Below are 25,821 nucleotides of genomic sequence, written 5' to 3' on the forward strand. Positions count from 1 at the left end.
ACAAGGACATAAGCACCGCGCAAGCCGGGTAACTAACAATACTCTTTCTCATGACTTCTACATGCTAACATATACAGTCAAACTCACCGGACCATGACCGTGTAATCGTTGTCCTACGCATCTCATGAGCTATAACTTACAAGAGGCCTTTAGGCACCTTTCGAATTCTTTCGTGGAATGAAAAAAGAAAATCAAGCAAAGTCTCCACTGCCTAGGCCGTGTGCATTCTCTTGGCGGTAGACAGTGAAGCAGTACGTGCACTGGTTTGGCTCCTACGAGCGAAGATAATCTGCAGCATGGTAAGTTCACGAAGTACCTAGGTACAAAGTCGGTTATCGACACGATTTGACATGGCTCCAGCAAGGTCTATCAAGAACGGTCTGCGTTGGGAACCACTCAACCCTGCGCGGCGATCAATTCATCAAGAGCTATCGTAGCCTCGATCGTAGCATCTACGGCCTTTTGGTCCGAAAGTCTTCCAGATTGCCTGAAGTTTTGAACCCGGCCCCTCCAGAATCGCAGTCGTGTGACATCCACTGCATTGGTACCCCTTTCAGCCTCCCATAGACTGCCAGGAATGTAAATGTAATTGGTGGAAGGAGACCCTGTAGCCATCACTTGTTTGCCCGCAATCACCAACCAAGCCGCCGCTGCGCGAACTGCAAAATGAGCTAAGATTGTAAACGCATAATCGACACAACTGCGCAGCTGAGATGCTTGTGGCGGATCTTGTCGTGCTATCAGTGCGGAGAATGTGTTGACGTTGGTGTACATGTCTTCGGATTCACAAAATGAGAGCTGGTCATTGTCGTGTTCATTGCCAGAGACCTGGCGGAACTGAAAAGACTCGCTACGCAGATCGTCCCCACCTGAATCCAAGAAATGCAATATCTGCCTTTGATGGCGAAGTCGGCAATGCTGAGACGTAGATCTTAAAGCGCCGGTGTTGAGGCGTCCATGTTCCGTGTTCGCCGAGGGCCAGGTCTCTCAGATTACCCCGCCGTAGCCCTGCATTACCTAGGTGGCGACTGTCTCAGGTAGCAGCCTAGAAAGAACATCGACTCGAGTTCTTCATTTCCACTATGAATCATCAAACTTGATCCATCCATTCAATCGATCATCATCCACGACCTTGGTTTACGTCAACCAAACGGCCCGACTTGGACCACACCTGGGAACGACCGGAGGCGCAGCAACATCTAACGAGCAGCAGCCAAAAGTATTAGCCTTGACACGCTATATGCCATAATATTGACAGTTGGATCAAAAGCGAGGCCTGGAGCGCTCTTGCAACGATGCTTTGTCACAAGTGTCGCAGCATACACTTCAAACCCTATGAAGTCTGTCCAACCGAACTGCGGGAAGCGGCGAGAAAGTCACCACTCCCGTCACTATACTATTTACATTCCCAAGACGATGCTTGTCTAGCACAGACTGCAAACTCAGGCTGTGCTTTCTGTAAGACTATCGAGCTCCGTATCTCGATGGATAGGGGAGTGCAGGGTGAGACGTGCGTCGCTGGCGATCAGATCGTCCTTGCGATCTATGTCCATGACAACAGCCCGAAGTTTGGCACTATATACTTCGGATGTCTTATAATGTACAGTCGCAAATGCAAGTGGACCTTCCAATGTGAGAAGAATCTGCCAGGTAAGACTCTCTGACTATCCTTCGCAAATCCTAACTGACATATTGTTGTCCGCAGTCACCTTCCAGAAGTCCTTAATGGCGCTAGCTCGCCTAGATCCTGCGACTACCGATAGTAACGCTGAAGATGACACATACTCGTACTGGAAGGATTCTTCGACACTTTCGGAAGCAAACATGGAACTTGCGTCAACCTGGTCTAGTTCATGCTTGAATCAGCATTCTCGCTGCGGTATTGACACAAATTATACCGCCCCTACGCGCCTCATTCACGTTAAGGGACCACAAGATCTTGCCTTGGAGGTCAGTGGGGGTAGGATCCTTCCGTATCTTACCCTAAGCTACAAATGGGGCGACTCGAAGAAATATCGCACTCTAGCTGAGAATATCGCCGATCATGGCAAGAAGATTCCATTTGAAGCCCTTCCGAAGACTTTTCAGGATGCTGTGTGTGTTACACGTCGCCTTGGCTTCGAATACCTGTGGATAGATGCACTTTGTATCATACATGACTCCCCCCAAGACTTGCTAAAAGAGATCAGCGAAATGGGAAGCATCTATCAAGCTTCAAAGATAACACTGTTTGCAGAAGCAGGGGATGATGCCGATGCTGGACTGTCCGTTTCACGAGATCCTCGCTCGTCGAAACCCTGCATATTGGATTTCAGAGCGACTCTCGATAGCCATACGGTGGAAGCGTCGAGATACGCTTGTTACAACCCGTTCAGCGAGCTCGAGTTCCCACCCGCGCCAGCGTCTATATATCAAAGAGGATGGGTTCTGCAAGAGGAGGTTCTGGCACAACGACTTCTCAAGTTCGGGGCTCGTCAAATCAAATGGGAATGCCGACATGGCGCTTTTTGGGAGAGTTTGCCTGATGAAGATGACCGCAGCGCTACGTTGAACTCCACACACTCTGAACTACGTTCGTGGATGTACGACCGTCAGGTTCCTAAGGATCTGGACGGGCGGGAAGGAAGAGAAATGTTCATGCGCTGGGGCGAACTTGTTGAGAACTACTGTAAGCGCTCGCTCACCTACGTGAACGATGTTCTACCAGCGATTGCCGGTATTGCGAGTGTCTTTTCGAGGCACAATCAACTTTCATACATCAACGGGATCTGGAAAGAAGAATTCCCTCTGGGACTACTTTGGAATGTGGATGATGGTCACGAAACAGATGCATCACATCGAGCTCGTCCGAAAGTTGTTGATATAACGGACGCTCCCTCCTGGACCTGGCTATCAAAGTGGGGTGAGCCCATTGAATTTCAGCATGAGCAGCTGTCACGTGAACTTCGCACAGTCATGATCGATCAATTGGACCATTCTCATGATAACATCGATGACACAAATCGCAGTCGAGACCGAACACCTTCGGATCAATTCATCAATCTTCAAGCAGTAGATGCGAGACCACTCCCACTTCGAGGTTATCTCATTAAGGGAGATGTACAGCTGGGTAGTTGGTCACCTAGGTTACCGACTGCATGGGGACGCTGTGTTACTACGCATGACACCCGGGAAAATATAGGGCTTTTCTTTCCTGATTCAGATCCATTCAAAGAGCCAATACTTGAGATCACATGTTGTCTCTGTATCTTGAGTGAAACTGTTGGGGTAGGCTTCTTTACGTATTGGTGGTTAGCTCTGGCATCTACATCTCGACCTGACGTCTACAGACGAGTCGGTATGGGCCGGGGCACGAATGATGACAAAACTCAGGGCTTGCGATCTTTATGGGAAGCTGAGGGCAAAGCGACGTTCACTTTGGTGTGAGATAAACAAGAAATGCACGATTACTTTTTCCAACGTACGAGGGGCGCAGGTGGCGTGGCCTCGCCCTGCGCCTATCCTCGGCCTCCAACTCGCAGACCAATCCATCTCTTGATTGTGATGCACGGTGAAACAAGTAGAGGTTAGTACTTTCGCAAACTTGAATATACTCTGCAAGGGCTCATTTCTACGTCAGCGCTCTTAGAGCCGACAGGATCTGACCCCCATGCCTTTCAGGCGTCCACGGGTTCCCGCAGTCCTGCGATCCTACATCGCCTGCGCGCATCTCACGCTTATTCTCTGCCAACAATCGCTCGCGCAACACAGAACGAGCGAACATGGCGACACAAGAAGAGAGCCAGATGAACCACTGTAAAGAATTCTTGCAGAAGTTTGAAAGATGGGCAGATCCGACCTGGGGCTTCTTCGTTTACGGCACCTATACGCGCACACAAGGCCAGGAAGTCTCGAACGAAGATACAGATAAGGAAGACAGAGCAGGTCAGTGGAAAAGAATGCAGCCTATCGAGTGCAAATATTGATGAACAATAGATGCGACCGATGATGATGCCCACTTCCAAGCAGTGATCCGCAAAGTCTACGCCCACGCAACAGATAACCTGCGTTACAGCAACCCCGCGCCATACAACCAAAAGATGATAGACATCTTACGTCTTGAGCCTGCTGCTTATATGCCTGGCGCGTCGCTCGACGTCGTCTGCAGGCATTTCCGCCAGCATTATGCTCAAAAGGTCTTCCCGGAGACAATGGGTGAACCTGGGCCTCCTGCAATACAGGACGACATTCCCGATGAGGAGAAACTCGGTCCAAAGTGGGCCTGGTGTATAGTCATCGATGATGAAGCTCTTGAGAGTCTGGAGAACGGCCCCGAACCCGTAGGAGATGCGCCGCCGGAAGGCGTAAATCCTCTCAAACTAGCATACAATGCTAAAGAAGCATTTGTAAAGTTACTATCTGGGATGAAGACGACAATGGAGGGGCCTGAAGTGATCGCTGCGGCAGGTCGTCCAGGTAGTGGATGTCCTCAAACAGTGTGGAATGGATGGCTTAAGTTCTCGCCTGTGGATCTTATGGGTGTTTGGATTCAGGCGGAGAGCAACGGTATCATTGATCAGTTTTACGGGGAGGATAAGCTTTTCGACTGGTAATCGTCGAGGGTGATGTGCGGCATGATGCGATGACAGCTTGGGTACGTACACTTGGCACTCCAATCGATCAAATCAGATCCTCCAGGCAACCATCCTTCGTTCCCAAAAAAAAAGCCGATATATCCGCACTCACCTACATCATCATGGTAGAGCCATGGGAAGACTGACAAAACATTCACAATGGCGCATCAGATATCGTTGACTTCGGTATGAGACAATCCAGTGAGCGCGTATCCGCGGCGATGCTGACTTTCAAAGGGCCACAAATTTCATTCAGATGTAACAATGCTGACATGCCCTTGCACCTTCCTAGTGGCCGTTACACCAAGATTGTCGATCATCATGAGCTATGGGGCACCTTCAAGCCCCTGTATACAGCTGCATACACAACTCACGCCTAATCAAATCCATCTCATCCAGTCCCACGAAGATTTCGGCGAAGTACGCATCCCAGTCAGCGAACTCAACCTTGCAAGTTTCCTCCGCAACCAGATCGACCTTGAGGCTCCATCAGAAGAAGCGCAGACGGTATCGAAGCTCGTTGCCAGACTGCGAGATGTAAAGGCTACCGATGATGACGACAGTGACGGTGGCGATGGCGTTTTGGTCCACATCCTAAGCTTTACAGTCCTTGGTGATCAGAGCGGGGAGCTGGTTCCAGAAGGTCGCATGCTACTGTGGAAGTGGGCTAAGCCTCAAAGCCAGTATCGGAAGACAGGCTTCTGGGGCCATAGCTTGACACAGGTCCTGGTCGATGCCGAATGGAATACTGGTAAAGATGTCACGATGTACGTGAAGGCTGTTGAAGAGGAGGAGTATGAGAGAGTGTTGAAAGGTGAGATGAAGACATAAGCGGCGTTCACTTGAGATGAGACCGGGTAGCGTAAGGTGTCGTGATGTGAGACACCTGGATGTTGAGACGGAAGGAAGGAGCAACGGTGCTTTCTCAGACAGCTCGTTCTTGGATGGCGCTATGCTTGATTAGTGTTAGGCTCACCACGTGTCGAAGGAACGTTTCTTCCACCGTCATGCATTTTCAGTTCATGACTGAACGGCAAAATGATGCATACAACACTAATACAAGCGTTGTCTATGAGCCTTTAATCAAGAAAGGACCTCATCTGTACATCCAAAACCATCTAAGCGTGTTCAAAAACGTAAACAAAAGCACATCCCTCGTCATCTCTCCAAACCAGACGCAAATACCCACCTCACGAACCACTACTACGCTTCCGCAGCAGCGGCATCGACGGCATCTTCGTCAACCGTCTAACCTTCGCCAACGCCTTCGGACTTGGGCTCAGGCTCGCCGTCGGTGTCTTATCCTTCATCGCGTTCTTGGACTCCGCAAGGACCTCACCTGTACCAGACTTGTGTGGCACGAGGAAAGAGTCGAACGTTGTCGCTGGGTTAGCGCGGAAGAGAACTTCTTGGTTCAGAGGGCTGCGTACATGGTTCGAAGAGCTAGACGATGACGGGCCTGATGGGCTTGCTAGAGGCGATATACGACGGGTGTTGTATGCGCTTGTGCGGGGGCTGGAGGGCTGGTAGAAGTAGTCTCCGCTGCTAGCTGCACGAGCGTGTGAGTAGCGACGGTTGCGCGGCTCTTCGTACTCCTCAGGTTGTGTATCTAGTGTTGACCGAGGCAGCGGAGGTGGCAGCATAGGAGAGCGCAGGTCATAGGTCGACTGGGAAGACTGCCAAAATTGTGTGCGACTGTGTTCTTCATCCTTCGTACTGTCAGTTGTTTTCCTAATCCGAGGTATGTGCACCTTATTACGCACCTTCTCCTTCGTCTTGGGAACAGCGCGCTGGCTTTGCTGCATCTCGTGGTCAATGTTCGCGAGCGCGATCATCTTCTCTTCCAAGGGCATGGCCTGAGGTATCAAGCCCCTGCGATCCCCATGGTGAGTGAAAAGGCGCTCGTCCGACCACTCTTGGAGGTTGTGGTTCTTCTCGCCTCGTGCGAGCGCTTTCAGGTCCTCTACAGACAGCGCCTGAGCGTAGTAGCGTGGTTTCGGCGCGGGTTGCTCCCATGAGTAGAGCGACATAGAGTCGACTGAGTGACGACGCGCGCTTGACTCTGTAAGGTGGTATCGAGGTTGCGGGCTGGTGCTTGTAGAGCGATTAGTCGCGTTGCTAGTCACGAGAGGCGTCAAGAAGTCGGTGTCGAGTGGACCAAAGTGCTCCTGCAAGGAAGAAGTGAAAACAGGTACTGCCACTGGTTGTTCAAACGGCTCACTCAAATTTGCAGCGACATTGTACGAGGTAGAGTCCTCTGTGCACCCCAGGACTGTGTGTGTCAAAGGCTCCCGCGGAATCGCATCAAAAGAGAAATCCGAAGCCGCATCAGAGTCTTCCACTACGCGCGGACAGTTTTCATCGCCAGTTTCATCATCACATGCCTTCATCTTCCCTTTCGCAGACGCTATAGGCGGTGGGTAGTCCATGAGCGCGGTTCACACTTGTTTCGAGACTTGCAAGGTGAAAAGAAGATATTTGTATTTTGCAAAAGCTTTTCCAAAATGGGTACGTGTGATGGGTTGGAGATACGTGCAATATTGAGCTCGCAATGATGGAGACGCCTTTCTTGGAGCAAAAGATACCTGCTTTTATGCGCGTGGGCAAAAGTCAGTGTGAAAACCCATCGTCTGTACGATGCGCTTCTAGGGTAGAGGAGCCTCCATCATTCACAATGAGTGATACCTTGATGAGTGAACAGAGCAAGACGCCCAGAGAGCCTTGTACAAGGCACCGGCCCATCATTCACTGCCATCCTCCTAGCTCCTCTGATCTCATGCTGGGCCTTCTGCCTTCGCTTTTTCTTCTTCGTGTATCTTTCTTTTCTCTTCCTCAGGTGTTTACTGCCTCCTCGCGGATGTTTAATTAGCTGCCATACAGCTCACTTCCGGCATTTGCTTCTTTTTGTGCGATGTATCGGCCGTGGGAGTATCGACATGGCTTCCGAATCACATCGCTCGCGTGTCAGATGTCTCAGTTGTGCGTCGCCGCTTGGCGTACGAATGTTTGTTGTTTTGCGTCCTGTTATCCATCGCATTATTCACATGTAAGCCCAGTAGAAAAAGCTAAGGAGCATGGTAGCGGCGCCCATGTACGCGGATGGAAGAGGTGTGTGCCGAGTTCCGAGAGAGGTGGGGTCGAATACGGGCCTACGGTCATCGTTAGCTCACGTCCCTGACTTGGCGTAACTTCTGAATAAGGCAAGAATATCATCGGTACGCAATCTGCCGGCATATGACAGGCCGCTTGATTAGAGAGGGTGTGGACTTACTGCTTCAGGTGCAAACCCATGTCGTCGATGGCATCGCACTTTTGCCACTCGGTCTCGGGAATAGCTTCCATGGCTACTTCATTCTTGTCGTTGAAGCTTAATCGCTGCCCTTCGCTTGCGCCGAACGAGTGCCAGTCCGGGCTCTGTAGCTCTGAACCCTTGGAGACTAGATACTCTGCGGCGTGGGTGTTTGGGTCATAGCTTCGTATGAATGATGCCCAGTACGCCTGGACAAAGACACCAGCCGCTGAAGTGGCATTGTTCCAGATTGGCAGGAGTTCGCCAACGTGTGATGCAGTTCCAACATTCCATCTGTACTGCCAAGTCGGGTTCGTGTTGTTGAGGGCGTACGTATCAGTAATGTTGAGACTAGGACAGTTATAGCGGATATAACCATAGACATCGGCGGTCAATGATCTCCAGCGAGCGTCGCCAGTGGTACCAATGTTGCCATCCCAAAGCTGACGAATCGTGTCCCATTTTATACCGGGGTATTGATCAACTAGGAAGTCTTGAGCTCGAGGTTGAGACATGATACTCTTGGCCACAAAGTTGATCCCGTCGTTTGTGGCGGTACCAAATATAGTAGGCACGTTGACGAAGTGGCCAGCCTTCAATTCGTTGAAGGTGAAGTCTTTGATGAAATCGTAGTCCAATGTCGGGTTCCAGAAGTAAAGCGGTGGGTTCTTGCCGCCTGGGAAAGGCTTCAGGAGAGTACGTACAGCATCCTGGAAGATGACCGCATCCAAGCTGGCCATGCAATTGAGATCCGCGCATCCGGTTTGGTGTAGTAGCTCATCATACTGCCATTGGCTGTTCTCGACATCTCGCATGGACGGAAAGGCTGGAGATTCAGCAGCAGCGGCGTGGAAGAGGCCATCGTCTCGACCTCCGTATGCGGTAAGTTGGAAGACCACTGAACCCCCACCAGCACTTGCGCCTCCAATGGTAACGTGCCCCGGATCGCCTCCGAACTGCTGAATGTGCTTCTGGACCCATTCGAGTGCCTTCCTCTGATCTTTCAGTCCGTTGTTCAAACTCAGGCTCTGGTTTGCGACAATCTCTTTGCTAGCCAGAAATCCATAAGGCCCTACTCGATAGTTGAAGTTGACCACAACCATGCCGTCGTCGCCGGCATCGATCAAGTCTGCACCATTGTAATTCGCATTGCCGTTCATGTTGAAGCCGCCGCCTTGAATGAAGACATAAACCGGTAACATGCTTTTGTTGGTAGCTCTTTCTGGTGCAAAGACGTTGACGAACAGGCAGTCTTCCGAGTGTTTCCCCCCAAACTCGGCTGCCAGGCTGCTCTTGGTGCCGATACATAGGGGTCCAAACTAAACTGCTGTTAGCGTGGTGTCCACAAACCGTGAAAACGCTCTGTACCTTTGTAGCGTCAACAACATTGCGCTCATCTTCGGGATCTTGAGGTGCAGCGAATCGAAGTCCATCTGAACGTATTGGCCTGCGGGCATACCGCATACCAGCCCATCGTATGACACCATTGCCGATATCTTTCCCACGGTATTGCGCGTATCCAAGGTCGATGGTCTCCTTCAATGCGAGGGCCTGCTGAAAGAAAAGCGCTGCACAAAGCAGCAAACGAAACATTGTCGACAGCTGTGTGAGAAAGCGAGGAAAGAAAGGCAGCCGCAAAGTATCTTGACAATCTGTATCGTGTTCGGCCGCGCTGCCCCCTGGTTGTCGCCGAAGGGTCGTTCCGATACGAGCTATGCTATAGTGCGGCAGGGCTATGGTAGATCGTTGTTCTAGGGGAACGAGATAGAAAAACAAAGGAAACTTGACAATTGCATCATAGTTTCATAGCGGGAACTGACGTGCGAAGGTACACTATTTCCGAGGCGTTAGCATTCACGGGTGGCGTCTGTTGGCACTGTGTGAGTACATACCGTGGGAACAATGAGTGACATTAGCATCGTGCTGCTAGCAAACGTAAGCTCGAGGGCTGAGTCGATGGTAGGACAACTCAGGTCCACGTCACAGAAGGGCGGACTCCGCGGGTATAAAAGAGCCCGGGCGACTTTGCTGTTGGTCTTACCTAGGTACCTATCGCTGCATTGCTCAACACGTACCGCCGCCAGCCACAGCATCAAGCCAGGGTAATTCGAAATCCAGACCATTCGCATGCATGAGGATGCGACAGACACTGTGACTGGGTAGCCCTAGGCCTATGGAAGTGGATAGTGCTGATCAGGGTGATTTACCGACAGGTCGTAGCGCGCGCTGACGGTGTAATTACACCGAGACCATTGCTGCACGACTCCAGGGCTGTGTTTCGTTGGACACCTGAGGCCCGCGGAACTCAATCCGGATTGCGGACAGCGATAGGGGCAGTTGGGGAGATGCAGCATGATGGCTAGCGCTGGACGGGACGGCAGATGAGGATTGACGACAACAATGAGATCAGATCTACGATAGAAGAGCGGCTGGCGGGCGGCCAGCGCTGATGATCAGAAAGCCATGTGGGACCTGCAGCTAAATCCATGATGCGAAAGCTTGATCACTCCAAGGATGATAAGCGACATCCTTGCCGGCTTTCCCCCAAAGGGCAGGATCGGCCCTGCCAACGCCCGTCCAGCACGGCTGAAACCTGGGCACAGGAATGAAACCACCATGGCCTTGAACAACACACCCGCCCTCACGCAATTTTGTGGAAACATTCGTGTTCTGCGATCCAAGGTTTTCGCTCCTTGGCCTCATCATAGCAAGCAATGATGCTGCGCAAGCTCATGTGGGAATACTTGGCTTCATCGCGATGCCCGAATGGCGTTCAAAAGCCACGTCGAGACGTGCTTGGCTGATCCTCTTGCAACTTTTGTGAATGCCTAGGTACGCCCCACTGCATCGTCAGCTGTCATCTCAATTGTACTGTGTGTTGTTCAAGCACTCGCCCGGCTGGAAACCTGCTTGTCCTAAACACATGGCGCTCCTCAGGGACCAAGTGCGTCATTAGGGTTCATTCCAACGGTCGTGCATCAATAAATTCCATCCACGGTTCAGCCACAGAGAACCAAGCAGCAACTCTTCAATTTCGGAAACCGAAAGTCTACCGAGCACGGATGAACCCCGCATCGAAGCACCAGAGCGTTGTTAGATTCGGTGATACGGGGGAGTGCACTGCCGCGGAACTCCAAGCTATCCGAACGCCATGCAAGCCACCAAACCAGACTTCTAGAACTTCCACCACTCTTAAACCTCACCATGTATACCTCAGCATTCTACTACAGCACATAAAGGACGTTCCGCACATGTTCCGCAGTTGCAAGATGCGGAAGTCGGAGCTTACTCCAGGATGTCGTACGAGGCAGCGGTAATCTACCTAGGTATGCTGTGCTTCCGATATCGCTTCTTAAATGTACGAACCGCGAATTGTATGTAGTGTAGTTGATCTCAAATGCATTTGAAATGGTGTCTCTCTTATAATGGCATTGCTACTGTCCAACGCGCTTGCCCTCTTCTAGTGTACAATCGACACTTCTTGCGGGTTATCATATTTCGAAAGATACTCGAATGCATCTTCGAAATAATAATAGAAGCATTGGCACTCACTCAATCACTCCTAGGAGATATCCGCTCATTCACTACCACTCCATACAACGCGGAATTGTTTAGGGTAGGCGCAGGCACGAGCTCTCACATGTATGCATTTCAATAGTCATCAGATCTGAAGAACGACTAGATATATGCATCATGGCATTCGTCTTTACATGCCTTCCACTCTCTACAACAGTGTAAACACAATCGAACATCTTTTTCACCCTCCCTAGTATATACATATCCGCATCATCCATAGTCCCTCCACTCAACCCCTCGACTCCCCCATTCATTTCTTCTCTGAGCACCCCCTCAAAAATCAGTAACCCTCCCATTATAACTCCAATCCCCCGTCTTCCCCGTACTCCCCCACCTAAGCGGCTCATTCTTCGGTCCGCCCACCTCCCCCGTCTTGGGATTGACATCGCCCTCAAACTCCGGCGGCGCCCCTCTCCTCATATTAGGATGGAACTCCTCTCCCTTCTTGATCTGCTTGCCATTCTCAAATCTAATCTCCGGCCCTTCACTACTAGCACTATCAGGCGACTGGTTTATCTGGGGTCGTGACGCCGAGGCTGGAGACGCGGGTGTAGGAGACGAGTCCGGCGACTGGTTGATGCGCATGCGGATGTTGGGGGTCGAGGTAGGTGTTTCGATGTCCTTTGGGGTGCTGAAGGCGCCGGTGCTTTGCTTTTGTAGCTTTTCGAAGATTTCTTGGTCTTCTTTGGGGAGGCGTGGTGGTGCTGGGCCCGAGCCAAAAGGTGCTTGCGCGTGTCGGGTGGAGATGCTGAAGGTGCGGCGGGAGAGCTGGCGCGGGAGGCGCGTGATGGTGCGCATTGTGGCGGTCATGATGGAGAGTTGCACAGGTATGAGGTCTGTTGTAAGCTGCGTGGCTTGCACGAGGTATGTTGCGTGTGAAGTGAAAGTTCTTTGTGAGTCGAAGGCGAAGACGACTTTCTTGACCGTCGATCTGGGCCGCGGTTCGTACGGAGCCAATCGGAGCCTTGCAGTGGCAACGGAGGTCGCATTTTCGTAGATCGTGGACAAGCATCACAGCATTCTACATATCTGAATGTACAGTTCCGAATTATTATCGTGATATGGAATGACCCCAGTACATGTTGCGTGTAACTTTTCAGAAAGCTATGGTCCCTTCTGGGTGAAAACGCCCACCATTCCTGCATCCAAACGCCAGGCTATCGTACAAACTGCAGCACAACCTCTACGAAATGTATCCATTCGTCTCGCCCAGTGCTCGCGCACTCCTTCCTGCATCCAAGAACAGGCTTTGACATTCCTCCACATCGTCCACCTCGATTTGCTTGTTCTCCCGTCCATTGACCTCGGCCAGTACACTTGCGGGTGCGAGAAGTTGCAGCGCGTATCGCAGACTGATCTTCTCACCAAGAGCGCTGACCTTCTCCTTTGCAGGCGCAGAGATGTTGAGCTTCTCAGTCGTGACGCGCGTGGAAATAATTGACTTGATCTCTGCGGGTCCGTATGGGTGTGTAGGGATGATGAGCAGACGCGCGAGGAGATCGGTCGGGATGCCGTGCGCTGAAGGAGGAAGGTTCTCTCCGCCACGAATATGTGTGTTGCCGCGGTTCGATGCGAGGATGACAAGAGGTGACAGAGGGGATTCCAGAGCGCGGTTCAGGAATGTGAATGCCTCGAGATCGAGCATGTGAACCTGCGCATGTCAGTTAAGTCCATAGGCCAAGAAGTAGTATCTTACCTCGTCAATGAAGAGCACACCGGGTACTAGGTCTGCGATGCCCTGGTCGATGTACCTGTTAACGACCTTGTTGATCTCCAACCGTAACTTCTCAGTGATCTCAGTCTTCTTAGGCTTCATCAACTGGCCCATCATGCTCATAATGTCCTGACCACCTTGCGGCCGCGCGTTGGCAACATCTAGGTCGTGCAGGGTAACATCCTGAACAATCTCCTTCTTCTTGTGCACATCGCCCTTGGGTATCGGGACGTATTCCTCCGCCTCTAGGTCGAACTCAGTCGCGTAAGCGTCTGATCGCCCGACGCGCTTTACGGCTCCCGTATTGGCTTCAATGTAGATGACATCGCCCAGACGGACGCGCTCCTTCTGTATGGCCTCGTATATGGATGGGTCGAGTCGCAGCTTCTTTGTGCCCTTGGCGGACTTGAGGTTGATGAGGAGGTGCGAGATGGTGCGGCCATAGCCTCCGAGCGGGTTTTCGGCTTCTTCAGGCGTGAGCTCTGTCACTTCACCTTCGTAGACCTCCTTGGTTTCCTTCACGCGAAGACCTGTTCCAATGTATCAATACAGTCCGTGCCCATAGATTAAGTGAATGCGCACCTATCGCTCTCCTGAAGTTCTCCATGAGCGCTTCGGTCTTCTTGACCTCCGCAGAGTAGATCTCGCTGCCAACAATCGGACAGAATGGCACCTTGGTACCCAGCTCCTGGCTCACAGCCAACGCCAATGCGGTTTTACCGGTTCCGGGACCACCTGCGAGTAGCACGGCTCTGCCTGACATCTTCTTCGCCTTGACGAGGTCGACGACTAGTCCACATGCCTGCGCCGGTTAGTACCTAGGCTGAACGAGAGTGTGGACGGCTCAAGTACCTCTCGTGCTGCAGCTTGGCCGACGAAGCCGCCAGCTGAGGGAGTTGCGCGTCCATCGCTTGATAGACCTAGTCCTTTGATATGGGAATGCGCTGCGGTTCTGGATGAGCGATCGTGCGTGCTCTTGACTTCGCTGACTGGCACAGTCGTCATTTTAGTGTCGCAAGCGCTCAATTCTACGGAACGGCAAAGATTCGCAATCGGGGTGTCGATGGCAGTCGCGTGGGAAGGGTGGTGATGGTATGTACAGCTGGGCGCGCGTTGTTTGGGGTGTCTCGAGCTCGAAGTTTTGGGAGGGATGGCAGTTCGCGAAAGGCACAGCTTAGCGCGTCGACCGCAGCACCGGCGCTCTATGTCAGTCACCCGCTGGAATCCCCACCCTCCGCCTCCACTCACAGCAGCAGGGCATTCACCCTCCCGGGCCTGGCTTAGGGTCGCCCACCATACTGCCTACGTCCTTGCTATCGCTCCACCCTCTGCACTGCACACTACCGTTCACCAGCATTTTCGCCCATCGCGCCTTCCTCTATGGCGTCGCTGTCTATTCCCGTCACACGACGTCGCAGTCAGGGTCACTGCCTGAGCGAGGCGCCCAACACAGCGTACAGTATCTGGTCTCCCTCTTACAGCGTCTGAGCCTGACAGTCCTACAGTCCATCGTCCTCGGAAGCATACCCAGCCATGTGCGCGCCCTGAGTACCGCCGTCCCCATGGTCACCCCTCGGAACTTCCTCCCCCGAACATCCAGTGGCCGCTCCTTCACCCTGAGGGAATACGGGCTATCTTGAAAACACACATGGTTATGCGAAAGAACTATACAGGCGAAGCGACACACGATAGCGGTTATCCCTTTCGGCCAGCTCCACAACTGCGCCGCATCCACTGGCATCCACTCTTGAGGCCTGCCGAGCCAAGACCACAAGCACCGTGGAACATCACACGCCGAGGCACAACGCACATTTGGCAATATTATCTGGATTTTGTTCTGGGCTGCCTACCCGAGCAGCATACTCATACAGCAAAAGGATACTCGCATGTCCTCCATTTTCAGTCGAACCTCCACGCCAAGTGCCACTTGGGGCTTACAGCCCATGCCTTTGACCAAAGGGACCTAAAAAGACAAACCTCGTCACTCGTAATCCGTTGTCGGCATTGGTACCATGATCATGGCACCTCTAGGGTGTGGTCGGTGTGCAAGAGAATACTATACAATCGATGTGGGTTGTTGTGTATGGGTTTGGTGGTGAGTTGACGCCCTCCGACTTGAGCAAGCACTGACATTGCCTCAGTTCTCCCTGCCATCAGACGCCCACGTTCCATCATGTCAAGAAGAAGAAGAGATTGGACCAATCATCGAATCAGGGCGTCACACGAGAACAGCAGAACTTATTGACGGAAGATCACTCCTCCTCGCTCTCGGAGCCGCTATCGTCATCATCGCTGGATGCATCATGCACTGCAGAGGTTAGTGGGTGATTGAAACGTGCACGTACTGACGACTCACCAGGTGGAGACTGGCTGGACCCCGACGCACCGCCCTGGAACGATTGCAGCTTCTCCTGGATCTTGCGCATGTTGTCTTCTTGCTCGCTCTTGCCCATAGGCTTGTTCTTCTTCGGTCGGGCCGCCGCCTGCTTCGAGACCTGCCTCGGCGGTTCAAAGTCATCATCGACCACGGCACCTCCCTTAGAGCTACGCAGAGACTTGATAAACCTCAACAACTCGCGGAGAGTATCATCGTTGATCTCGTCCATATCGAGCTCCATCTCGTCATCGTTCACGGTAGCAAGGTGCGGGCAGCCGTTTCTGATGATCTGGACCGCCTTACGCATGTCGAGATCGCCGAGCGTACTGATACCCTCTGAAATCTCCTGCTTCTGGGCGAAACTCAGAGGCGCAGGAGCCTTTGCCTTCTTGACCGGAGCAGTCTTGATGGGCTTGGCAGGAGGCGGCACCGCAAGGGGAAGACTCTTCCTCTTTGCTGGTGGCGCCACAGCCTTCTTCTTCTTGCCAGGCAACTTGGGGGAAGTACGCTTGCCACCCGTCTGTTGTTGCAGAAGTTGTTGCGCTGTGGCGTTTAGTTGAGCAATCTGCTGTTGGATTGCAAGGAACTGCGCCTGAGCAGGGTCTATCTCCTCCTCCTCTTCGTCTTCCTCATCTTCCTCGTCGGAATAGAGGTCGCTTGGCGAGTGTTCAGGAGCAGGCGCATGCTGAGCAAGCCAGTCCGCCTTCTCCTTCCACAAGCTCTCGAAGAGATCTTCCATCTTGTGTCCCATCTGGTTGACAGCATCACCTTCAGGATTGAACTTGTAGCAGTTGTGGAAAACCAACTGCGCATCCGCGTAGAAGTCCTTGGCACTCTGGTAGACACCGTTCTTCAGGTTCTTCTCGATCGTTCCAAAGTCCATCGGCTTCTTGATGATCTTGAGATAGGACGGGATGTTGAGTGCCACGGGATCTACGGGAGCGATGAATGGGTAAGTGACCGCACTGTACTTTGGCTTCATGAGCTCGGTAAGGACAGACTCGCAGAACTTGAGTTCTTGTTGGAACTTCTTCCGTCTCGGCTTTGCGTTGGTGTACGGCAAATCCTTGGACGGCCTGTGAATCTCTCGCTTTGGCCTACCGTCAGTGGTGGACGAATCACGTCGAATCAGTGGAGTACCGTCCTGCTGAAGAGGCCAGGCAGCCTGAGGCGACGTCGCAGCCGGAGTAGCGACAGCAGGAGACTTGACGTTGGGCGGCGCAACGCGAGACTCACGTCGAGCCTTTTGCGAAGTGCTCACTGACGGCTTCTTGGCCTTTGCTGGCTTTGGAGGCTCTTCCGCAGCAGCGCCTCGGGGCATCTTACCCATGCCTTTCAAGAAGTAGGCGCGAAGGTTGTAACCTGCTTGCGTTACAGGATGCTCCTTGTTGTTGAAAAGCTCGCTGTTCGTGATCATCTGATCGAGATCTGCCATGAAATCCCTTACGTAAGTGTACTTTTTGTCCTTCAGCTTGTGCTCCATAGTCGTCAAGTCCATTGGGTTCTTGACAATGTCGGGATAAGTCGGGATATTGAGGGCTACAGGGTCAACAGGATCCTTGAACGCTAATGAAACCTTGATCTTCTTCGTGTTCCTTATCCGCTCAAGAAGAAACCTGTTCTGTGCATCCGTCATCGGAGTGGTGGGCCACTCTTCCCAATCAACTGCCTTGTGGACGCCTGATGCTTCTTGCGCAGAGTCAGATGTCGGGCCCGGGGTACCTCCATTTACGCTGGCCTGTTCTGCCTGATTCGGCAACTCCGGCAGCTTGAAGTCGGCTTGGGCCTCCTCTTCAGTCTTGGTGCGCTTCGCGTCGGGAATGTCGTCATCATCATCCTCGCGGGGGCGCACCTTGCCAGAGGACGGGGCATCCTCCATTTCCCGGTCCACGATCGCCGGTGATTGAACGGCAGCGGATTGGGGTGCAGTGGCTGCATCGCCATCGGTCTTGATCGTGAGGTCGTGCATTGGCTTGGTAGGCGCTCCGGAGGACTCTGAGGGTTTCGACTCCTCAGGCGCATCAGCGGTGGTGTCCATACTATCTTCAGTCGGGCCTTCCTCTTTGTCGGCTAACTGGGTTTCGGGCACTTCCTGAGTGCTAGCACCTGTTGCCTGGGTGGCTGAAGAGAGCTCCTCTGCAGTCGCTGGCTCATCGCGTACGTCTGAAGTCGGCGCCTCGACAGCGTTCGCGACCGTGGCACCAACATCCGAGTCGCCGAACAGCGAATTATTGTCCTGGTTCTCAGGCATATATTGTGCGACACCATCGATTCCGGCGGATACGTTGGTAGTGGGCTCAACTGCAGGCGCTGACTCGTCCATGTCTACGTGATTTCCGTTGGTAGTGGGTTTTGATTGCGCGGTGGTATCGTCGATGGTGGTGGTCTTGGAGTCGGGTTCGTCGAAGAGTACATCGTGAACACTACTAGGTATTAGTAGGTTGCGCGAGGTGAGATAGGAGGGGCGGGTGAAGGTGGAGGGAAGAGCGACTTACCCGTTTGCCTCGGTATCGACTGCCATTGCGTCTGCCGGCGCAAAAGCGCTCGCCTTAAGGTCCAGGGAGGATTTGTCGACAGTAGGTGATGTCATTACTGCCATGGGGCCATGAAAGTCAAAGACGGGTTTGCGCGCGGCTGACAGAGTATATGGTGTGTTTGATGTTGTTGCTAATCTTGGGTCGTTAGCGACTTCCGCTTTAGGCACACGCGACTGCGCAAGTATACGCGTGTTAATGACGGACACGGCAGTGAGGGAGGGATAGGCGCGTTTGCGGTAAAGGTGGGGTCGCAAAGTGAGGCTAGCGTCGGTGCAGTGACGCGAGGGATGAGGAGGGGCAGCTGCGGACTATATGTTGCAGAGGCTGAAACGCACGTGACTACGTACCAGATGGTGGCGGCGGCGAGGTAGCAGGGCGGCGACGGCAGTCGGTGATGAGTCAGACTTTATAGCGCCGACGCGTTTGTTGTGGTGGGCCAAGCGCGTAGAGGAAGAGGCAATAACGGCGTGGTGCAGCTGTGCGCCCTCTCAAGATGTGCGACAACAACACAAACGTTGGTGATGTGGTGCACGGATGGTGACGGCGGCTTGGGAGCGCAGACGGCGGGCGGTGAGGGCTAGTGTGCAGCGGATGCGGATGCAGACAGACGGGGATGGATGCGCGTATTAATTATGTCGGGTGTAGTGGGTGCAGCCGCCTAGACTTGGGACGCGATATACTGGGCCTTGGGCGGGTGATGAGGTGTGGCGGGGGAGTGCGAGTAAGGTTGGGTGATCGGGAGCAGGCGCGTATTGATTGGAGGCAGATCAGGAAAATGGACTCAAGAACGTCGAAGACAGACGCGAGAGGAGAGGCATTGGGGTTAAGTAGCCCGGCCCTTCCATCTCCGAGCCAAGCCTCAGAGCAGCCCCTGAAGTGCACTAGCCTCGAAGGGAACGTGTCCTTGCCGACTTCTTGACCATGCGCGTCCGCAACGCCGCGTCTGGACATTATCTACCTGTCTTGTTGCATTCTTGAGATGCACTTGGACTTTCACGCTTCCTGGCCGATGAATCTGCTGTTGCAACGGGCGCCGTGAACGCGTCGCCGCGAGCTTGACAGCTCTACGCCATGATCCCTGTCCGCGAGGCCCGTGCGTGCAGAGGTGGGTAATTCGCTCTTCCCAAATTTTTTGCGACCACTCGCATCTTGCGCATTGCTTCAGGCTGCAACATTACAGCCTTGTTCAACTTCCGGTGAAGCCTTCTACACGCGCCGCCTGCGATATATCGACACACACCGTGCCCACGAAAATGCCCGCCGCCGTAGCAACCCCGAAGAATCGCGACCGCCGGCCTGCGAAAAAACCCAAGTTGGCGCAATCGCCTGCGACAGTCCGCCAAAATGGTCTCAAAACTTTAGTAAATGGAAATGCGGCCAAGCCCACAGCGAAGATAAACGGTGTCAAGAATGCGCAGGCAGACCGAGTCGACGACGCCACTGCTGTTGTGGAAGGACCGGCCGATGCGCACATGGTGGACGCGGACGTCATAGAGATCAGCAGCGCCGAGGAAGAGAGCGATGACGACTCGGACAGCGCGCAAGAAGATCCCACACAGACCAACGCTGAGAACGACGCTGCTGCGGATGACGAGAATGGCGCGGAACCGGAGGAGCTCACATTCGGGGACCGATTACGCGCAGAAGGCCCTGAGCCTGTCCAAGAGTCGCGAATTATAAGCGTCGAAGACGCCTTCGACCCCAACCCCGAGCGCGCAGTAACTGCGACAAAGAACCGCACACTTGCACCACCGAATGCAAACTCTCTCGGCACCGTCCTCACTCAAGCCCTGCGCACCAACGACAAGGAGCTCCTCGATTCATGTCTTCAGGTGGTCGATGTAGAGTCGGTCTACGCTACCGTCGAACGGTTGCCATCGCCGTTGGTTGGAACATTACTGCAGAGATTGGCTGAGAGGCTACACCGAAGTCCTGGCCGAGCAGGCATGTTGATGGCCTGGGTACAATGGAGTCTTGCCGTAAGCAGTCCGCCTCTGAACGGGAAAAGCATCGACTAACACTTCCCTGATAGGCCCACGGAGGATACCTCGCTTCCCAGCCCCAAATCGTCAAGCAACTCACCGCACTGAACAAAGTTTTGAAAGAACGCTCGAGCGGGCTGATGCCGCTCATGTCATTGAAGGGTCGCCTGGATATGCTACAAGCCCAACTTGACCTCAGGAAACGGAACCAAGCCGCCAACGATGATGCGGACGAAGCACTGGTATACGTCGAGGGACAGGACGATTACGTCTCTGATGACGAGTCGGTCGAGGGAGCCACTGCAACCCCGAAGCGGTCGCGCCCGGAGATGGAGGAAGACGATGAAAGCTCGTCGGACGATATGGGCTTGAACATGGAGATGGATGACGTCTCCGACGAGGGTAGTGAAGGCTCTGACGAAGACCTCATCGACGATGAGGCAGAAGAGACGGATGATGACGAGGCAGAGGGCATGTCAGAGCCTATGAGCGATGATTTGGATGACGGTGAATCCGAGAGCGGAGACGAATCGAAACCGGAGCGAAGATCAACAGCTGCTCGGGCTGGACTCAAAAGCCGGCGCTGAGTGTGAAGAGGAAGTTCGTAATATTTGTACAGTCTACGACGGCCCGCGAACCACACTACTTGGCACGTCCGATCATCCAAAATTGGGATTCACGCATAGGCGTTCATCTATGGTGGCGTTGATAACTTACTTACGGCAATCTACACGAAGTTTAGATTTCTTCTACGTACCGCATTCCGGGAGGATCCCACACATGACCAATGGAAGGTTACTGCAGCTAATCAGGCTGTTTGTCGGTCTGAGACATGTCTTTCCCTTGTGGTCAGTTGGGAATATCCATATTCTAATCTCATCTAGTCTGCACAATGTATTGCCATCTCAACACACAACGTTTTCATCACCGATTACATGACAGCACTATTGTTTTTTCACAGTCCAAATACCGATCCGATATACCAAGAACACGCGTACACACGCCAAAGTCTTCAGATCCAACGACCGGTCGTCTGAGCCAGGACGACATCAACACCTCACACGCAGGCCAACCGAAGAACCGTATACTTCTTTCCATTCTACCGTTCCACAGTCTAAACCGCGGTCGAACAAAGTCTATGCTACTATACTAGATTGTAACGGCGATTGTTTAAAGCGCGACAGCCCTTATCCCGTTCTACGCCGCACAGTTTCAGGCCATCTCTTCCAGCTTGGTACCTCGACAGTCCACGGACGTTAGTTACACACATTAGAGCTCTCCCCAGTATATCATATCAACACGAACAACACAACAACGCGTGCATTGGTACCACGTAACGGATTCAACCCCACTACACCGAAATACCAGCATAGAGAAGAAAAACGGACCATGAATCGTATTGCGGAGTCTCAGCGGCGATACGAAATTTACAAGAAGGAAGCATGCGACGTCCGCCATGTGACCTCTTGTCACAATCTCAATGCCCATTATAAGCGCGATGGAGGCGAGGACTCAGGGCATTACTGTAAGATAGACGAATTAAAGCGCTACGATTTGAATGACTACCGTCGGAATGACCGTCTAGTACTCAGCGGCCTGACACACACAAAGTTGAGGAAGGATCCTGATCTGCGAGAGTGGCTTATTCCAGCTACTTCCTCGAGCAGCTCATCGGAGGGGACGGATGAGGACAACATGACTGACATGTCAGATGAAGATATCTGGTCGCAGGCAGGAAAGGAGGAAGAAGCAGGAGGCTCTAAATGAGGACATCCTCATACAATTCGCTGACGCCTAGAGAGGTCTCGATCTACTGGATTTTCCTTGCGCTTTATTCTCTCTACACATTCGGCGATACATCTCATATTCTTTGATACGGTTCCATTTCCCCATGTTCATCGCGGCGACCTTGATTGCTCATCAATCCTCCTTCGACCACCATCTAGCATGCATTCGATATTTCACCATTCTTCCTCCGTCAAACATGTACCTTTACAGTGTTGTTGCCCAAACACATCGGCCGCGCCTTTTCTCGGCACTTTGAGAGTAAGTTTCCGGTGAACTGCTCTCAACCGGATTAAGACATATCGCCTGCGACTAACATGCCATCTCATCCTTGGGGCTCGATGAGTGCCAGACAACGCAAGTATGAAATTGAGAGAATGGAAGCTTGCGACGTTCCACACAAATCGCGTGACGGAGATCTTCGGGCTACTTTCCGAGCAGACCAAAGTGAGAACGCCGCTGAGCCGACGGTGAATTCTGCTATATCTCCTGGGTCTGGCATTTCAAATGCACGATCGTCATCTCCTGCAACGATCCCTTCCGCGGCAGTCGGTCGGTCGTCTCGTCGTCACGGAATAGTCGGCATTGAGCAACTGTACGATAGGGAACATCTTCACCCAGCGCCTTTCCCGTCTCCAAGGTATACCAAGCCAGCACCAACAGACAGGTTTTCTAGGCACATCGTCGCCTGCCCACCATTCTCGACAAAAGAACAGTGGGAGGAAATCCGTGCAGAAGTTCCGATGAGATTCGCAAATGCGGAAACACTACCGCCAGCTCCAACGTCTGTCCCTCCAACAGCTCTCGTACAACAAGAGACCCATACCCTCTCACACGAAGCCCTGATAGATGACGCTCCTGAAATCAATCGCAGCAATCGAAGTTCCTATAGCTCACACGTTCAATCAATACAAATGCGTCGCAGCCAGGTTTACCAACACGAGTATAGGCAAGGTTCCACTCGAACTGACTCTGTCACCGACTCTGACATCGGCGAAGCGCCCAAGAGACGAGAGCGCAAGTACACCGTAGTCAACCAAACTATCAGCACACGCTCTGTTCTAAGCGACTGCGACACAGATACAAAAATCCATACCACAGAGTCGCCCGATAGACCAGCACCTGGTCAAATTGCTCTTGGACAAAGCGATAGACCACGCTCCGTTTTGAGTGATTGCAACACGGACACAGATAGCAACACAACAGAAAAGCGGAACAGGCGAGGAGCTGTCTACGTCGATCTTGGACAGTATGACAGACAACGAATTGCTATAAGCGATTGCGACACCGAAAGCAAAGCAGGTAGCGATACCACGGAAGTGCCTGACAGGTGGGGACCAGAACATACTACTCCGCGGGAAATCAACACACCACGATTCGCTCTAAGCGACCATCATATTGAAGCTACCGCACAAGCGCTCAAAACAGGAAACAGCCGTCTACTTCTCAAGAAAAGCTCTAGAGATCTCAGAAAGAGCTCACATCACTTGTCGACATGGAATGAGACCAGAATCCTACCTGAAATCACAGCATCGGGCCGGCATGGACTGCGCAAAGCCAAGTCGTGGTTTGCAGAGAAGATACAGGGTCGTAACGAGCCGCCTCTCAGTGCAGAAGAAGCTGCCAAAAGAAAAGAGGAAGCCGAGAAAGCGGCTGCTGCAAAAAAATGGGCTAAAGAACGAATGGTGTTTGATAGAGCACAGGCTGCTATTGCACGAGCAACATTTGCTCTTGACGAAGCTGCTACCGATGCAGCGTTGAGGCAAATGGGTCCTGGAGCGATTCCTGGGTGCTGCGACCCGGAGTGTGAGCTTGCTTGCTGCAGGAAGGGGAGATGATGGTGAGCGGAGGTATCTCAATGTCGAGTTAGCTATCTATGTACGTCTGAAGCGGATATGGTCTTCCTGAAAGCCCGAAAGAATGGCTATTTAGTCGAAGTGTTTATCTACACTGTTCCACAGTATATAATCACCACTGTTCGCCCAACTTACCATCATCACTTCTTTGTCTCCATACCAAATCTCATCACCGCTGTTATGTCTTTGTCCTGTCCACGTCCACACAGCCACAATGTCCTTGTTCACTCATCAGTGCATCTCCAACGCTCAACCCTTTACTTATGTGAAAAGCCTACCATGAAAGCCTTCAGCAAGAATGCAAGCTTCCCTGTCGTGTTACGCAGCACTCTTCGCCTACCGCTTCGCATCTCTCCATTGGAAACCTACCACCAAGATATCCACAGCCACATACATCACCCGCCATATCCCTACGCTCTTCCCAGGCCAAAAATCGTGGATAATGCCCCGACGAAACCCCAATATGACGATTACCACGAGTGCAGTCGTCAAGCAAACGTTTCTGCTTAGTCCAACGCCTACAACAACAACCTTCCACGCGAGTGGTAATACTCTCCCTGTGTTCCCTGGCACTCAAGCATTCCTCCTCAGCCCGACGATAACCCTCAGTCCCACATCGTTTCGTACTGACTCGCCTGTCCTGCCACCTTCCCCACCATCTCCTACACTCACTCTATTTCACGCTAATCATGTACTTCGTACTTCGAGGTCTACAGAAGATCTGCCTGCGTATCCATTACCTCGCAATTGCTACAATGGTAGTATCAGCTCTCTTGATTTGTCTGATAGTTCATCTGGTGGTATAAACTCATCTAGCACACGGGGAGCTGGAGAGGAAGGTTGTGGGTCACAAACCACGCGGATGAGCGATATCCTGCCTGATGACTTGGACCTCTATGGTGAAGACGAAGAAGAAGAGCACAAAGATGAAGACAGCTTGGATACGAGACCGTGGAGTATTGCGCTTACTGATGCGGCTCAAGATGCTGTCCGTGAACAAGATGAGCAGATTCAGCACGTGGATAGAACGGAGCAGACAGGACGGTCAGCGACTGAAGTAGGGCGGGAGACGAAAGCCCTGGAATTGGGACCGGAGGTTCAGGGTTCGTTGCCGATCATTAGTGAGGGCGATTACCCTTACTACCCGCTGTCCTCGCATCGCCCACAGCCAAGGGTAAAGAAAGATGTCCAGTGGGTGGTTCCATTGAAAGGTGGAGGGGTAGCGAAGAGGAGTAGCAATGACAGCGCTGGTTGCGGTAACCATATCAAGAATCTTCTGAGGAGACTCTTCCGGAGAAGGGGGTAAAGTGGTGATTTCTAGTCAGTCAATAGATCTGCCAGACATAATCCCCGTAAGAGCGTTTCCTCTATTGCGATCTCCTTAATGTTAGCGAAAACTCTTCATTCGGTCACTACAGATATCTTTCACGAACCACCAGAACGTCACCAACAGCAGAGCCACATTCATAAAAAGCCACAACCGGGCTCAAACATCAATTCAAAAAAGGTACTAAACAAAGAACGCAACCCTTTGGGTATCGCAACAACAGCAATCTCTCTTCCATCCCCTTCTCCATCCATCTCAAACCACCACGCCTATTACTCAATCTACAAGAAGAAAGCAGCAACGGCACCGACACCGGCGAGCGCACCACCGACCTTGAGGCCGGAAGCGGCACCAGTGAACTCAGAGGGAGGAGGACCGGTCATGCTGCCAGTGGGGGCGGCAGTGCCGGTAGGCATGGCGTATCCGGTGCCGACGGAGGACGCATCGGGGACCATGGGGACGCCGGTGCCGCCCATGACGGGGGCGGAGGAGGGGGCCATGGGGGCGGTGGTGGGGTAGTAGGCGGAGCTCATGGAGGGAGCGACGGGGGTGTGCTGCATAGTCCTGGACATGTTTATTAATACGAAAGTCGATAATGAATGGGAAGAGGAAAAACGTACTCGGTGACAGTGACAGTGACGGCAGCAGAGCAGGACTCCTCAGCAGCGGGAGCACCGTACTGAGCAGCAGCAACAGCGACGAGGGAAGCGGCGACGACGGAGAAACGCATCTTGAATGTTGATAGAAGTTGGGAGAAGGTAAATT

The 25,821-nt window shown here is 52.6% G+C and overlaps 7 protein-coding genes across 7 annotated transcripts; 2 read left to right on the forward strand and 5 right to left on the reverse strand.

Moving 5' to 3' along the window:
* Window positions 1-3,761: 3,761 nt before the first annotated feature.
* On the forward strand, window positions 3,762-5,444 carry J4E87_001868 (uncharacterized protein; the record flags this gene model as incomplete). Its single annotated transcript, XM_049373508.1, has 4 exons — window positions 3,762-3,924; window positions 3,976-4,588; window positions 4,678-4,738; window positions 5,013-5,444. The coding sequence occupies 4 exons, from the start codon at window positions 3,762-3,764 to the stop codon at window positions 5,442-5,444; spliced, it is 1,269 nt and encodes a 422-aa protein (XP_049236878.1).
* Window positions 5,445-5,803: 359 nt separating this feature from the next.
* Window positions 5,804-6,975, reverse strand: J4E87_001869 (uncharacterized protein; the record flags this gene model as incomplete). The annotated part of the gene is made up of 3 exons (XM_049373509.1): window positions 5,804-6,322; window positions 6,377-6,781; window positions 6,967-6,975. 3 exons carry the CDS (start codon window positions 6,973-6,975, stop codon window positions 5,804-5,806), a joined length of 933 nt encoding a protein of 310 aa, XP_049236879.1.
* Window positions 6,976-7,880: 905 nt separating this feature from the next.
* Window positions 7,881-9,495, reverse strand: J4E87_001870 (uncharacterized protein; the record flags this gene model as incomplete). Its single annotated transcript, XM_049373510.1, has 2 exons — window positions 7,881-9,221; window positions 9,271-9,495. 2 exons carry the CDS (start codon window positions 9,493-9,495, stop codon window positions 7,881-7,883), a joined length of 1,566 nt encoding a protein of 521 aa, XP_049236880.1.
* A 2,256-nt stretch (window positions 9,496-11,751) lies between these two features.
* RVB1 (RuvB ATP-dependent DNA helicase pontin) lies at window positions 11,752-14,197 on the reverse strand (the record flags this gene model as incomplete). The annotated part of the gene is made up of 5 exons (XM_049373511.1): window positions 11,752-12,409; window positions 12,666-13,129; window positions 13,175-13,722; window positions 13,775-13,994; window positions 14,045-14,197. 5 exons carry the CDS (start codon window positions 14,195-14,197, stop codon window positions 11,752-11,754), a joined length of 2,043 nt encoding a protein of 680 aa, XP_049236881.1.
* A 1,247-nt stretch (window positions 14,198-15,444) lies between these two features.
* J4E87_001872 (uncharacterized protein) lies at window positions 15,445-18,168 on the reverse strand (the record flags this gene model as incomplete). Its single annotated transcript, XM_049373512.1, has 3 exons — window positions 15,445-15,500; window positions 15,549-17,992; window positions 18,065-18,168. 3 exons carry the CDS (start codon window positions 18,166-18,168, stop codon window positions 15,445-15,447), a joined length of 2,604 nt encoding a protein of 867 aa, XP_049236882.1.
* Window positions 18,169-19,359: 1,191 nt separating this feature from the next.
* J4E87_001873 (uncharacterized protein) lies at window positions 19,360-20,675 on the forward strand (the record flags this gene model as incomplete). Its single annotated transcript, XM_049373513.1, has 2 exons — window positions 19,360-20,085; window positions 20,139-20,675. The coding sequence occupies 2 exons, from the start codon at window positions 19,360-19,362 to the stop codon at window positions 20,673-20,675; spliced, it is 1,263 nt and encodes a 420-aa protein (XP_049236883.1).
* A 4,662-nt stretch (window positions 20,676-25,337) lies between these two features.
* Window positions 25,338-25,786, reverse strand: J4E87_001874 (uncharacterized protein; the record flags this gene model as incomplete). The annotated part of the gene is made up of 2 exons (XM_049373514.1): window positions 25,338-25,620; window positions 25,677-25,786. The coding sequence occupies 2 exons, from the start codon at window positions 25,784-25,786 to the stop codon at window positions 25,338-25,340; spliced, it is 393 nt and encodes a 130-aa protein (XP_049236884.1).
* Window positions 25,787-25,821: the final 35 nt, after the last annotated feature.

The sequence above is a fragment of the Alternaria ethzedia genome (genome assembly GCF_023757985.1).
Source record: "Alternaria ethzedia strain BMP 0044 chromosome Unknown scaffold_3, whole genome shotgun sequence".
In the NCBI taxonomy this organism is placed as follows: domain Eukaryota; kingdom Fungi; phylum Ascomycota; class Dothideomycetes; order Pleosporales; family Pleosporaceae; genus Alternaria; species Alternaria ethzedia.